The sequence below is a fragment of the Salvelinus fontinalis genome, chromosome 4 (assembly GCF_029448725.1).
Source record: "Salvelinus fontinalis isolate EN_2023a chromosome 4, ASM2944872v1, whole genome shotgun sequence".
NCBI classification, from domain to species: domain Eukaryota; kingdom Metazoa; phylum Chordata; class Actinopteri; order Salmoniformes; family Salmonidae; genus Salvelinus; species Salvelinus fontinalis.
In genome coordinates this window covers 12,681,151-12,694,752 of record NC_074668.1, presented here as the reverse complement: position 1 = coordinate 12,694,752, position 13,602 = coordinate 12,681,151, and the positions used below count along the sequence as shown (strand labels likewise).

The window sequence follows — 13,602 nt, the reverse complement described above, 5'->3', positions numbered from 1 at the left end:
ATAAACTTGATTTGCAAAAAATACTGTCAATTTATGGCAATCCGAGCAATACAATGTATATTATATATACGACACCGTGCCATCTTTTTTAATTTACTCATACCATTGAAAAAAATGCCTTTCTACCTCAGTCTAAAAGCCCACATATGGCCTACTGCTCCACCATGGAGCATCAAATATCTGATTAGCTGGGAAAAGTGAAGTTAACTCAAATTTCTAGTTTCATTGTATGTAGAAATCGCTGGAAAATTACACATTTTAAAATAAAAACTTTTTTAAACGTTATTTAATCTCAACAATTTGTATATTTCTTTCATTCTTAAAGTTATTGTCATGAAATGGATCCCATTATTTTGTCTAAAGTAATTGACCTTCCCAAAGTTCTTGAGTTATGGCCAAGTTGGTGTCAAATCAGTGTGTTGACCTGAGGGTCTGGTCCGGCCGTCAGCTGCTCCAGGGGAAACAGTGGCACAGGCAGATTGTTCTGTATGGGCCTCAGCTCTGCACTGTGCTCTGGCTGGGCTGGGCATCCTTTGAGGGGGCTGAAACGGGTCCCCTGGGGGCCTTTGAGAGTGACCCCAGGGGCCAGCTCCATGCTATCCAGCATCAGGCTGCCAGAGAAGGGTACAATCCCCTCACTGTTGCCCCCATGCGGAATACTCCTCCTTTTAATGGTCAGACAGACTGCCCCAGTCAGGGCATTTCTCCTCTGGGCCATGGATGGGCCTTTGTAGTTGGTCAAGGGTTTCATTGCCTTTGTCTGTGTGGTGTGTTGTTTCTCAAGATTCTGCCCTGCTGCCAGTGGACCTCCGGTTCTCAATGGATGGCGCTTTGATGGACTGGCATCCAGCACTTCATATTGGGGCCAGACACGATGGCGTGGAAGACGGGTAAGATCCAGTCTCGGCATGGCTGGGAAGCCTCCACGCTGAGGACAGAGCTTAGCACTTTGTACAGAGATGTTTGGGCATGTCTCTACATACTTTTCTACCTCAGTCACTGAGCTGTTCAGAGAATGCCTTGGAGACTGCAGGTAGTCCTCTGTAGGAGTGGTGGGTGATGAGTGATGCTGCCTCCAGGTCCCTCCCTCAGTTATGGGTGGGGGGGCAGGGGATAGTTTGAAACCCCTAAAACCTGGTGGCTCTCTGGCTTTTCTGTCTTCTCTGGAATGCTTGGGAGAGGAACTAAGCTGGCTCACTGTGTGAGTCTTGTGATGGGCCCTATGACCTGTCCGTCCAGCCACCTCACCAACCGGAGTGGACCTCTGGAGGAAAACACCAGAGATGTGTTAGATTACATTATTATGATTAAATGATTAGCTTTACAGTATTAGCTTTACACCGGCCACTCACCGGTAAGCAAGCAACTAGCTTCAAACAATATACTTCATGGAGTTCTTATTTTACTATTTCTACTTCCTTTACTACTACATATTTACTGCTAGATATATCCTGGACATTTTGGGTTATTTCCAGGTAGACTTGTTAGAGTGGAAACACAATGCAGCTCGATGGAGTATTGTTCAGAGTTACCTGTAGGGGAGAAGGGTATTTTGTTGGCTTGGCTTGCAGAACCAGCACACAGCCTTGTGCCCAGGAGTCTGTAGTTGACGGCAGGGGCTCTGAATCTTCTTCCCAGGAGGGGGCACTGTCTGGCCCCTCCCCCTCATCCTGGACCAGGAACTGCCACTCCAGAATCTGCACCAAAGAATCTCGGGCCCAAGACGTTGTGAATAACTCTGGCTAGAGAGGAGACATTTCATTGTCAGTCCCGCAAAAAAATTGCAGCATTATTGGTGAGAGAATAGTAAAGGGAAATTGGTCACCAGCCAGATTGAAACATGTGCATTTGATCCTCTGAGCAAAGGAAGGCAGTTATTGTAAAGGGAATAGATTAAATCAATAGTATATACAGTGCATTCAGAAAGTATTCAGGCCCCTTGACATTTTCCACACTTTGTTACATTACAGCCTATTTTAAAACTGATTAAATTGTGTTTTTCCCTCATCAAACTACAGACAATACCAAAGCAAAAACTGGTTTTTAGAAATAAAAAAAACAGAAATATCACATTTACATAAGTATTCGGACCCTTCACTCAGTACTTTGTTTAAGCACCTTTAGCCGCGATTACAGCCTTCTTGGCTATGACGCTACAAGCTTGGCACACTTTTATTTGGGGAGTTTCTCCCATTCTTCTCTACAGATCCTCTCAAGCTCTGTCAGGTTGGATGGGGAGCATCGCCACACAGCTATTTTTAGGTCTCTCCAGAGATGTTCGATCAGGTTGAAGTCCAGGTTCTGGCTGGGCTACTCAAGGACATTCAGAGACTTGTCCCGAAGCCACTCCTGCGTTGTCTTAGCCGTGTGCTTAGGGTCGTTGTCCTGTTTGAAGGTGAACCTTCGCACCAGTCAGAGTTCCTGAGTGCTCTGGAGCAGGTTTTCATCAAGGATCTCTCTGTACTTTGCTCTGTTCATCTACCAGTCCCTGCCGCTGAAAAACATCCCCACAGCATGATGCTGCCACCACCATGCTTCACCGTAGGGATGGTGCCAGGTTTCTTCCAGACGTAAAGCTTGGTATTCAGGCCAAAGAGTTCAATCTTGGTTTCAGCAGACCAGATAATCTTGTTACTCATGGTCTGAGAATCCTTTAGGTGTCTTTTGGCAAACTCCAAGTGGGCTGTCATGTGCCTTTTACTGAGGAGTGGCTTCCGTCTGGCCACTACCATAAAAGTCTGATTGGTGGAGTGCTGCAGAGATGGTTGTCCTTCTGGAAGGTTATGCCATCTTCACAGAGGAACTCTGGTCACTCTGAAAGAGCCCCATCGGGTTCTTGGTCACCTCCCTGACCAAGGCCCTTCTCCTCTGATTGCTCAGCTTGGCCGGGCGGCCAGCTCTAGGATGAGCCTTGGTGGTTCAAAACTTCTTCCATTTAAGAATAATGGAGACCACTGTGTTCTTGGGGACCTTCAATGCTGCAGACATATGTTGGTACCCTTCCCCACATCTGTGCCCTCGACACAATCCTGTCTCTGAGCTCTATGGACTATTCCTTCGACCTCATGGCTTGGTTTTTGCTCTGACATGCACTGTCAACTGTGGGACCTTATATAGACAGGTGTGTGCCTTTCCAAATCATGTTCAAACAATTTAATTTACCAAGTCGACTCCAGTCAAGTTGTAGAAACATCTCAATGGAAACAGGATGCACCCGAGCTCAATTTCGAGTCGCATAGCAAAAGGTCTGAATACTTATGTAAATGAGGTATTTCAGTTTTGATAAATTTGTAAACATTTCTAAAAACCTGTTTTTGCTTTGTCATTATGGGGTATGGTATGTAGATTGATGAACATTTATTTTTATTCAATCCATTTTAGAAAAAAACTGTAACATAATGTGGACAAATGGAAGGTGTCTGAATACTTTCCGAATGCACTGTATATTGCTCACATTAAACTGATGAGCCGCGTAAACTGAACGATTCTTCATTGGCTACAGTACATTTATTAATATTTGTTTGAAACAAAATCAGAATGTCATCTCTGCACAGTGAATGTATCAGACTATTGTCTGACAAAGGTAGTGTCCAACTGTGAACGTAAGGCCTCACCTGTCTCTGGAGGTACACAGTGTAACACTTCTCCATGATATGGTTCATGAATTCATACAGGACCTCCACCACCACCTCCTCTCCTTCCTCCTGCACTAGCATGGACACCCAGTTAGACTCTGTCAGGCGGCCCGGGACAATGTCCACCACATCTGGACTCTGGGAAGGAGGAGGGGGGGGTGCAGGAGCAGAGTTGGTGCGCCCCTTCTCAGCACGGGACTTTGATGCAGCGCGGGACATCTTTGCCCGGAGCCTGAGTTAACACATAAGCCACAAAAAGAGGAATTAGGACTGTACTAGAAAAGAGAAAGTAATCTCACTGTCAACTGTGTTTATTTTTTAGCAAACTTAACATGTGTAAATATTTGTATGAACCTAACAAGATTCAACAACTGAGACATAAACTGAACAAGTTCCACAGACATGTGACTAACAGAAATGGAATAATGTGTCCCTGAACAAAGGGGGGGTCAAAATCAAAAGTAACAGTCAGTTTCTGGTGTGGCCACCAGCTGCATTAAGTACCGCAGTGCATCTCCTCCTCGTGGACTGCACCAGATTTGCCAGTTCTTGCTGTGAGATGTTATCCCACTCTTCCACCAAGGCACCTGCAAGTTCTCGATCATTTCTGGGGGGGAATGACCCAAGCCCTCACCCTCCAATCCAACAGGTCCCAGACGTGCTCAATGGGATTGAGATCCGGGCTCTTCGCTGGCCATGGCAGAACACTGACATTCCTGTCTTGCAGGAAATCACGCACAGAACCAGCAGTATGGCTGGTGGCATTGTCATGCTGGAGGGTCATGTCAGGATGAGCTTGTAGGAAGGGTACCACATGAGGGAGGATGTCTTCCCTGTAACGCACAGCGTTGAGATTGCCTGCAATGACGACAAGCTCAGTCCGATGATGCCGTGACACACCGCCCCAGACCATGACGGACCCTCCACCTCCAAATCGATCCTGCTCCAGAGTACAGGCCTCGGTGTAACGCTCATTCCTTCGTCGATAAACGCGAATCCGACCATCACTCCTGGTAAGACAAAACCGAGACTCGTCAGTGAAGAGCACTTTTTGCCAGTCCTGTCTGGTCCAGAGACAGTGGGTTTGTGCCCATAGGCGACGTTGTTGCCGGTGATGTCTGGTGAGGACCTGCCTTACAACAGGCCTACAAGCCCTCAGTCCAGCCTCTCTCAGCCTATTGCGGACAGTCTGAGCACTGATGGAGGGATTGTGCATTCCTGGTGTAACTCGGGCAGTTGTTGTTGCCATCCTGTACCTGTCCCGCAGGTGTGATGTTCGGATGTACCGATCCTGTGCAGGTGTTATTACACGTGGTCTGCGTGTAATAACACAGGGACCCTGGGTATCTTTCTTTTGGTGTGTTTCAGAGTCATTAGAAAGGCCTCTTTAGTGTCCTAAGTTTTCATAAACTGTGACGTGAATTGCATACCGTCTGTAAACTGTTAGTGTCTTAACGACCGTTCCACAGGTGCATGTTCATTAATTGTTTATGGTTCATTGAACAAGCATGGGAAACAGTATTTAACCCCTTTACAATGAAGATCTGGGAAGTTATTTAGATTTTTACGAATTATCTTTGAAAGACAGGGTCCTGAAAAAGGGACGTTTCTTATTTTGGTTAGATTAGAATTGCGCGAGTGAAAAAAAAGATGTAGATGATACTATTAAATGTGCAGTCATTCAAAGCAATAACTTTTAGTTATAATTCTGGTTCAGAATCTTGTCCTTTTCTACTCTCACTCCCTTCAAAAGTACTAGATTAATTTGTACATTTATGTTTGATGGATGGAGTTACAATATGCCTACTTGGTGGGTTTTTTACTGGAGAGAGTTGTCACTTTCTTGAAACACACCAAACTGTCTGCTGTGGGCAACAACAACACAGCCCTCACCGCCATGTATTGGACAAGAAGTGAAAAATCTTTGAAGCTGCCTACAGGGATTGAACAACCTAGCCAAGTGAAGCAATGCATCAACAAACATAACAAGTTTGCTTGTTAATCTAGATAACAATACTTAGGTACCTTAAACAAAGAGCAGGCTGAAAATCTTTGTCTTAAATCTGATGGGAGAAGAACAAGAAGACTTCTCTCGTTGCCCAACTTTTTTCCAACCCGAAAGACAGGATTGCTTGGCAACTGAAAACGCCACTACTTTTTTTTGTGTACACAGGACGTATGACGTTTCACGCAAAGGTGGAGCTGTCACTATGGCTGCAAAGGACGCGCAATGGTAATCTCCTCCTTGCTAATGAAATGCAATCTATTTAGGACTTGTTGATGAATGAATAACGTAACATAGAATATTGCTAACTGTATTTATCTAGCGAATAGCAGAATATATGATAGAAGCTAACGTTAGTTCACAATACGGTATTCTGTTCAACAATACTTGCCTCCAAGCTCAGGCTTGCTAGCAGGAGCTAGCCAACGTTAGCTAGCTACCGTAAGAAAGATGAATAGACTTAAAGGCAACTTTAGCTGACTTTTGTATGTTTGCTGAATTGCATTGAGCTAACTTTCTTAGTTCCTAATTGATGTAACGTATCCGTTAGTTAACTTAGCCGGCAATGGCTAGACTGATAACTAGATGGCTTCTAACGTCTTCCAATTCATAGGAGTGCATGGCAAGCTGATTAGCTATACAGCTAGCTTGATTCAAGTGCCCAGTGTGGCATGGTCAAAAATAATTTGGATGACTAACGTTAGCTGGCTAGTAGGTCAGCATGTTCGCTGAACTTGCTCATAGTGAGAATGATCATCTTCACGTTGGGCAACATTGTGTTCTTGTGTATGACATATTTTACACTGCCTCTTTTCCCACATCTCACCCAACTCAGAGACACAGCGACATACTGACACACACTGCAATACTAACCAGACGCATTTCTCATTGTTCCCCAGAATTGTCATCATTAAGTACACTATTTGCACCATCCCTATTTAACCAATTGAATTGATACGATTGAAAGATGTACCACAAAGAGAAGAGCATTCAGATGAAAAGCAGTGCGTCTGCGCTATACAACAACCTGAGCGTGCTGCGCATAGCCCCGCGGAGCCTGACCTATTTCACAGTGGTACACGCCAACATGGTCAATATGGTCAGTGCTTCTTGGGACGGACTCAACTACTCCCACCGCCAGCTGCAGTCCAAAGAGGCCAACGTAGCTACCAGCTCCTCCCTCATCATGCAGGTAGAGTGTTATTAGCGCTGACCAAGAGGGTGTCAGTGGATCATGAATGATATGGGTCTACTTCCTTCTTTAATGTCCATAGTAGATGGACATGAGTTGGTACAGTATTTGATCTTTTGTTGAAGGGGAAACTTGCTGTCTCTCCTTTCAGGCAGCCTGGTGTGTCCTCCCATCTCGTGACATCCTGGTTCTCACCTCTCAGAAAGGCATCCAGGTGAGTGGATTGTGTGCATGTGTCACAGGAGGTTGGTGTTACCTAAATTTGGAAGGATGGCTCGTGGTAATGGCTGGAGTGGAATGGTATCAAATACATCAAACACATGGTTTCTATGTGTTTGATGCCATTCCATTTGCTCCGTTCCAGACATTATTATTATGAGCCGTCCTCCCCTCAGCATTCTCCTGTGACATGTGTGTGGCCTTATACAATGGTGTCCGCCTGTTGGTCAGGTCTTGACAGGTGTGTCTGTGTTCCAGATGTATGAGTCGGATGGATCCATAATGGTATACTGGCATGCACTGGACACGCCTGAGACCCAAACAGGTAACTTCTGCCCCATATACAAATACTGAGTCTCCTCTAACCCTTACCAGTGCCTACAAACCCAAGAGAGACTCTGACTTTGGATATGAATGAGCTGCTCCTTTATCTCTACCCAGTAACAGCTACAGAAGCTTTGCTTCAAGAGTCCTTTTTCTGCTGTGTCCTTCTCTGCTGTGTGATTGTCTGGTGGCCATCTTTACCATGGATGGGTGTCTTTGTCATGGAGAGGTGTCTTTGTCATGGAGGGGTGTCTTTGCCATGGAGGGGTGTCTTTGCCATGAAGGGGTGTCTTTGCCATGGAGGGGTGTCTACCATGGAGAGGAGTTTGGTGTACTGTAGGTTGAGTGTGTGAGCTCAGAGGACCGTGCTGATGATATATCCTGATCTGTACCCACAGCTCAGGCAGTGTTTGCTCGAGGGATTGCAGCAGTGCGGGAAAAATACATCTGTGTGGGTAAGTACAGAATGAGCACGGCAAGCTAGGCCTCTCTCTCTCTCTCCTGCAATCACTTCACAACTGACAGGATGTTGACAAAAACCCAGCCAATTTCATCTCTCTCTCTCTCTCTCTCTCTCTCTCTCTCTCTCTCTCTCTCTCTCTCTCTCTCTCTCTCTCTCTCTCTCTCTCTCTCTCTCTCTCTCTCTCTCTCTCTCTCTCTCTCTCTCTGCAGGCATCTCCTCTGGCTCTATGCTGGTGTTTGACGTCCCCATTAAAGGCAGTAACATCACCCTCTCGGAGATGCTGGAGGAGCACAAGGAGTCCATCACGGATTTGGCCTCAGAATGTTCCGGTAGCCTGGTACTATGCACACACACCATGTGTATGTGTCTGTTGTTAATCTAGGAAAAGCATTATCCATCTGGGGCCAAGTGTTATGTTTGATAATAACCGTAACCATGTAGAACCGACAGACAGATGAAGGTGTAGTTGTCTATCAATATGCATCAATCACAGCTTTAGATATTGACCCTGTCCTTGATGCTCTCCCTCCGCCAGGAGTGCATAGCAGACATGGTGAGTGCTGACGACTCTGGCAATCTCTGTGTGTGGAAGTCAGGAGATGACTTCCAGCTGCTCAACAAGATCCCTGGTTTCGAGTGAGTGAGTTACTAACAGGATCTTTTAACCACATTTGAACTCCCTTCTTCAGATAGGGCCATAGAGGCCTTGTAGTTATGAGTTCCTCTTGCCATTGGCCTGGCATCTGTGAAAATGCTACCACTAACCTCAACGCCTCTGCCCTCTTCTTGTACCAGTATGAGCTGCTCCTCAGTGAAGCTGTGGAAGGGAACCGTGGTGGCAGGCTATGGCACAGGGCAGATCCGTCTCTACGAGGCCGTGACAGGGATCGTCCACGCAGAGGTCAACGCCCACGCGCGCTGGATCTACTCCTTGGACATCGCCCCCTTCTCTGGCCTGGTGAGGTCAACACCAGATGCTGTCAGGATGGGGCACTGGGAGGGATTGGCAATTTCCGTATGACTATCTCCAGACAAAGGACTGTGTTTATCACCAGTTGTATGCAAACTGATTTTAAAGCAAGCTACTAGAGATCCATGTAGAAAGGCTAAACATCGAAATGTACGGGAGTGAATTCTGATGCTAATGGATCATTTTCCCTGTCTGTCTGTCTGTCTGTCTGTGTGTTGGTGCTCCAAGCTTCTGTCTGCTGCTGAGGACTCTCTGGTTAGAGTGTGGCATCTGACCATGACCCCAGAGACTAACAGTGTGGAGGTAACCTCTCAAACCATACCAGGGAGCGACCTCACTACACCACGCACACACGGACGGACAGACATTGACGGCCTCCCTCCCTCTCTCTCCCTCCAGATCGTGCACATGTATAACGAGTGTGTGACAGACACCCAGATCTGCGGGGCTAAGTTCTGCGACGGGGATGGCTACGCCTTCGCTGTGACGGGCTATGACCTGAGTGAGATCATCCGCTACACACAGGTCTAACAGCAGTAGCACGCACCATGGGAGATGTGTGTGAGTGTGTGAGGTTGACATGTGAACGGAGTGTGTCAGCTCAGCAGTATCTCTGTTGGGGAGTGTGTGACAAAAGAGAAGCCTACAGCAAGAAACGTCTGCCTGATAGACCATGCAGCATCTAATTCCACCAGATCAATAGTCTACAGAGAGACGGAAAGCCTATGAAGGTTAACTCAGAAGCAAACTAGGGCTGTGACCCATCTCCATCTACTATGACCAAACTAGAGGACATGATACAGTATGTATGTCTACAGCGTCTCTCCCATGGATATTAACTTTGGTCCAGAGGTCAGATAGAAGAATGTTGTCTCTATCAAGTAGTTTCCTACATATCATGACTGCACTTTGTAGTCAACAATGCGCGAAAGAAAAAGTGAGGCATCTTACGATATAAGAGGAGAAAGATGGTTTGTAGTGCAATGTGACCTTGTATATTTTGACTGATCACATTCTGGCTTATGCTGACATATTTCCTCTGTGTTGAGTATTGGTGTGTGTGCGTGTGAGTAATGGACCAGTAACGGACCATGAAACTATAGATGAGTGTGTATAAATCTGTTTTACAGATTTAAAATAAAGGGAGTAGGCTATTCTGTAAAGACGTAGGGTTGCTGACAGCAGCACAATGCCTCAGGTGTCTCAGTATAGCATTGTTGCAAATATTTACAATGTGTATGGTAATGTGGGTCGTTCAGCATTCAGTTTGGAAATGTAACACTCCTTTGACTTAGTAAGTCTTGAATATTATTATTGTACAGCATCACTGTATAAATGTACTGTAACTATGAATCAACTTGACAATAAATATTTATTGTAGATAACTGTCTTTATCTTCTTTAATTTGTTTGTTCTTTGTGTTTCTTAATTGTAGTGTGCTTGCAGCGAACTGCGCTTGTAGCAAATTGTTGCGAACGGCGGGGCAGGGAAGAGAACCTGGGTCGCTGGCACAATGGCAAACACTACTCATCGCGCCAATAGGGTTAACCCACTCGGTGGGAATTCTTTTATTTATACAATTTTTTTATTATGCCTTTTTCTCCCTAATTTTGTGGTATCCAATCGGTAGTTACAGTCTTGTCCCATTGCTGCAACTCCCGTACGGACTCGGGAGAGGCGAAGGTCGAGAGCCGTGCGTCCAGCCAAGCTGCACTGCTTCTTGACAATGCCCGCTTAACCCGGAAGCCAGCCGCACCGATGTGTTGGAGGAAACACTATACACCTAGCGACCGTGTCAGCGAGCATGCGCTGGCCCGCCACAGGAGTCGCTAGAGTGCGATGGGACAAGGACATCCCTGCCAACGTGATGGGACAAGGACTTCCCGGCTCTCCCCTAACCCGGACGACGCTGGGCCAATTGTGCGCCACCCCATGGGTCTCCCGGTCACGGCCGGCTGCGACAGAGCCTGGACTCTAACCAGGATCTCTAGTGTCTATAGATTGTACTTTTTGGAGAAATGTCCTCTGGTCTGATGAAACAAAAATAGAACTGTTTGGCCTTACTGACCATCATTTTGTTTGGAGGAAAAAGGGGAGGCTTGCAAGCCGAAGAACACCATCCCAACCGTGAAGCACGGGGGTGGCAGCATCATGTTGTGGGGGTGCTTTTCTGCAGGAGGGACTCCTACACGTCACAAAATAGATGGCATCATGAGGGAGGAAAATGATGTGTATATATTGAAGCAACATTTCAAGACATCAGTCAGGAAGTTCAAGCTTGGTCGCAAATGGGTCTTCTAAATGGACAATGACCCCAAGCATACTTCCAAAGTTGTGGCAAAATGGCTTAAGGAAAACAAAGTCAAGGTATTGGAATGGCCATCACAAGCCCTGACCTCAATCCCATAGAACATTTGTGGGCAGAACTGAAAAAGTGTGCTAGCAAGGAGGCCTACAAACCTCACTCAGTTGCACCAGCTCTGTCAGGAGGAATGGGCCAAAATTCACCCAGCTTGTGGAAGGCTGCCTGAAACGTTTGACCCAATTAAAAAAATGTAAAGGCAATGCTACCAAATACTAATTGAGTGTATGTAAACTTCTGACCCACTGGGAATGTGATGAAAGAAATAAAAGCTTAAATAAATCATTCTCTCTACTATTATTCTGCCATTTCACATTCTTAAAATAAAGTGATCCTAACTCACCTAAGACAGGGAATTCTTACTGGGATTTAAGGACAGGAATTGTGAAAAACTAAGTTTAAATGTATTTGGCTAAGGTGTATGTAAACTTCCGACTTCAGCTGTAATGTGTGTGTCTTCAAACTAACATGTTAAAGGTACTATCTGTGATATTTCCTCGTCCCTCACCTTTATAACAAAGACTCACTTTATTTCAGCAGCTGAACACACACACACACACACACACACACACACTTATTTCACTACCATAAATACACATTCCTTCAGAAATATCTTCTGGAAATTCAGTTTCTAGTTTTGTGACATTTGCCTTCAATAGAACAGCTGAGAGTAGAAAATGCAATGTTGTGATCTATTTCAGAGCACCACAGACTCCTCTGGCCAGTCAAATCACAGACTCTTCTGAACAGTCTAACCACAGACTCCTCTGGACAGTCTAACCACAGACTCTTCTGAACAGTCTAACCACAGACTCTTCTGAACAGTCTAACCACAGACTCCTCTGGCCAGTCTAACCACAGACTCCTCTGGCCAGTCTAACCACAGACTCCTCTGGCCAGTCTAACCACTGACTCCTCTGGCCAGTCTAACCACAGACTCTTCTGGCCAGTCAAATCACAGACTCTTCTGAACAGTCTAACCACTGACTCCTCTGGCCAGTCTAACCACAGACTCCTCTGGCCAGTCTAACCACAGACTCTTCTGGCCAGTCTAACCACAGACTCCTCTGGCCAGTCTAACCACCGACTCCTCTGGACAGTATTTGATTAAACGTTGTTCACGTTTTATATGGTGGATGGCAGTTCACCAATACGCCAGTAGATGGTGCTCTGCATCAGTGTTCTCGGCCAACATCGTGGGAATGAGTTGGTTCCTTTTTTGTGTAATGGAGAAAAAACCTTAAGCATTTTCAGGGGCTTAGAGTTCACTTAACGTTGTTCATTCTCTGTGTGCTCAGGGTGCTGTAGAGAGGTTTGGGAGGACATTGTTCTTTCAAACTAACATCAAATATGTCTAGAGAAAAAAAATGTATTTTTTCAAGTAACCTTGAAAATATTTTTTTGCAATCTGTGAAGTGGTGTTGTGGAGACAACTTAGATCTATTGATTGTTCCTAATTAACCCACTCATTAACACCGGTATATGTAAGGAACCATGTGGTGTAAATTCCTATAGTTAACATCAGTTATGGAAGCCTCTATGGCATGTAATGACAGTGTGTTAACTTACATTGATGATGATAGGGTCAAATGACTAACAGAGAATCAATGGTAGCTAGACTGTCCAGAGGAGTCTGTGGTTAGACTGTCCAGCAGAGTATGTGGTTAGACTGGCCAGAGGAGTCTGTGGTTAGACTGGCCAGAGGAGTCTGTGGTTAGACTGTTCAGAGGAGTCTGTGGTTAGACTGTTCAGAGGAGTCTGTGGTTAGACTGGCCAGAGGAGTCTGTGGCTAGATCCCCAATCAAACGGGTGCTATTATTATTACACAACTCTGCTGGAGGAGGAGGGAGGAGGGAAGGGAGAGATGCAACAGAGGTTATGGGGACAGGTTGCATGAGTGAGAGAGACAGAGAGAGGGTGGGGGGGGGGGGGGTAATTAAGAGCATATAAAAACTCACACTGCAGTATGAGAAGTAGGAATAGAGAGAGAGAGAGGTTATGGGGAATTGAAATAGAGAGAGGGTATGAGAAATAGGAATAGAGAGGGTTTGAGAAATAGGAATAGAGAGAGGGTTTGGGGAATAGGAATACAGAGAGGGTATGGGGAATAGCGATAGAGAGAGGTTATGGGGAATTGGAATAGAGAGAGGGTTTGAGAAGTAGGAATAGAGAGGGTTTGAGAAATAGGAATAGAGAGACGTTGTGGGGAATAGGAATAGAGGGTACGGAGAATAGGAATAGAGAGAGGGTATGGGGAATAGGAATACAGACAGGGTTGGGGAATATGAATACAGAGAGGGTATGGGGAATAGGAATAGAGAAAGGTATGGGGAATAGGGCTAGAGCGAGGGAATAGGAATAGAGAAGGTATGGGGAATAGGAATAGAGAGGGTATGGGGAATAGAGATAGAGAGACAGTATGGTGAATAGGA

The 13,602-nt window shown here is 45.7% G+C and overlaps 2 protein-coding genes across 2 annotated transcripts; one reads left to right on the top strand and one right to left on the bottom strand.

Annotated features, from left to right (window-relative positions):
- Positions 1–129: 129 nt before the first annotated feature.
- LOC129853112 (uncharacterized) lies at positions 130–5,764 on the bottom strand. Its single transcript, XM_055918832.1, has 4 exons — positions 5,661–5,764; positions 3,615–3,867; positions 1,533–1,742; positions 130–1,264 (listed from the first exon to the last, which is right to left on the bottom strand). The coding sequence occupies exons 2-4, from the start codon at positions 3,852–3,854 to the stop codon at positions 407–409; spliced, it is 1,308 nt and encodes a 435-aa protein (XP_055774807.1). The 5' UTR covers positions 3,855–3,867; positions 5,661–5,764; the 3' UTR covers positions 130–406.
- Positions 5,765–5,788: 24 nt separating this feature from the next.
- On the top strand, positions 5,789–10,193 carry wdr54 (WD repeat domain 54). The gene is made up of 10 exons (XM_055918833.1): positions 5,789–5,868; positions 6,540–6,832; positions 6,984–7,046; positions 7,310–7,376; positions 7,774–7,830; positions 8,048–8,175; positions 8,374–8,474; positions 8,634–8,796; positions 9,037–9,111; positions 9,208–10,193. Exons 2-10 carry the CDS (start codon positions 6,608–6,610, stop codon positions 9,337–9,339), a joined length of 1,011 nt encoding a protein of 336 aa, XP_055774808.1. The 5' UTR covers positions 5,789–5,868; positions 6,540–6,607; the 3' UTR covers positions 9,340–10,193.
- The last annotated feature ends 3,409 nt before the right edge of the window (positions 10,194–13,602 follow it).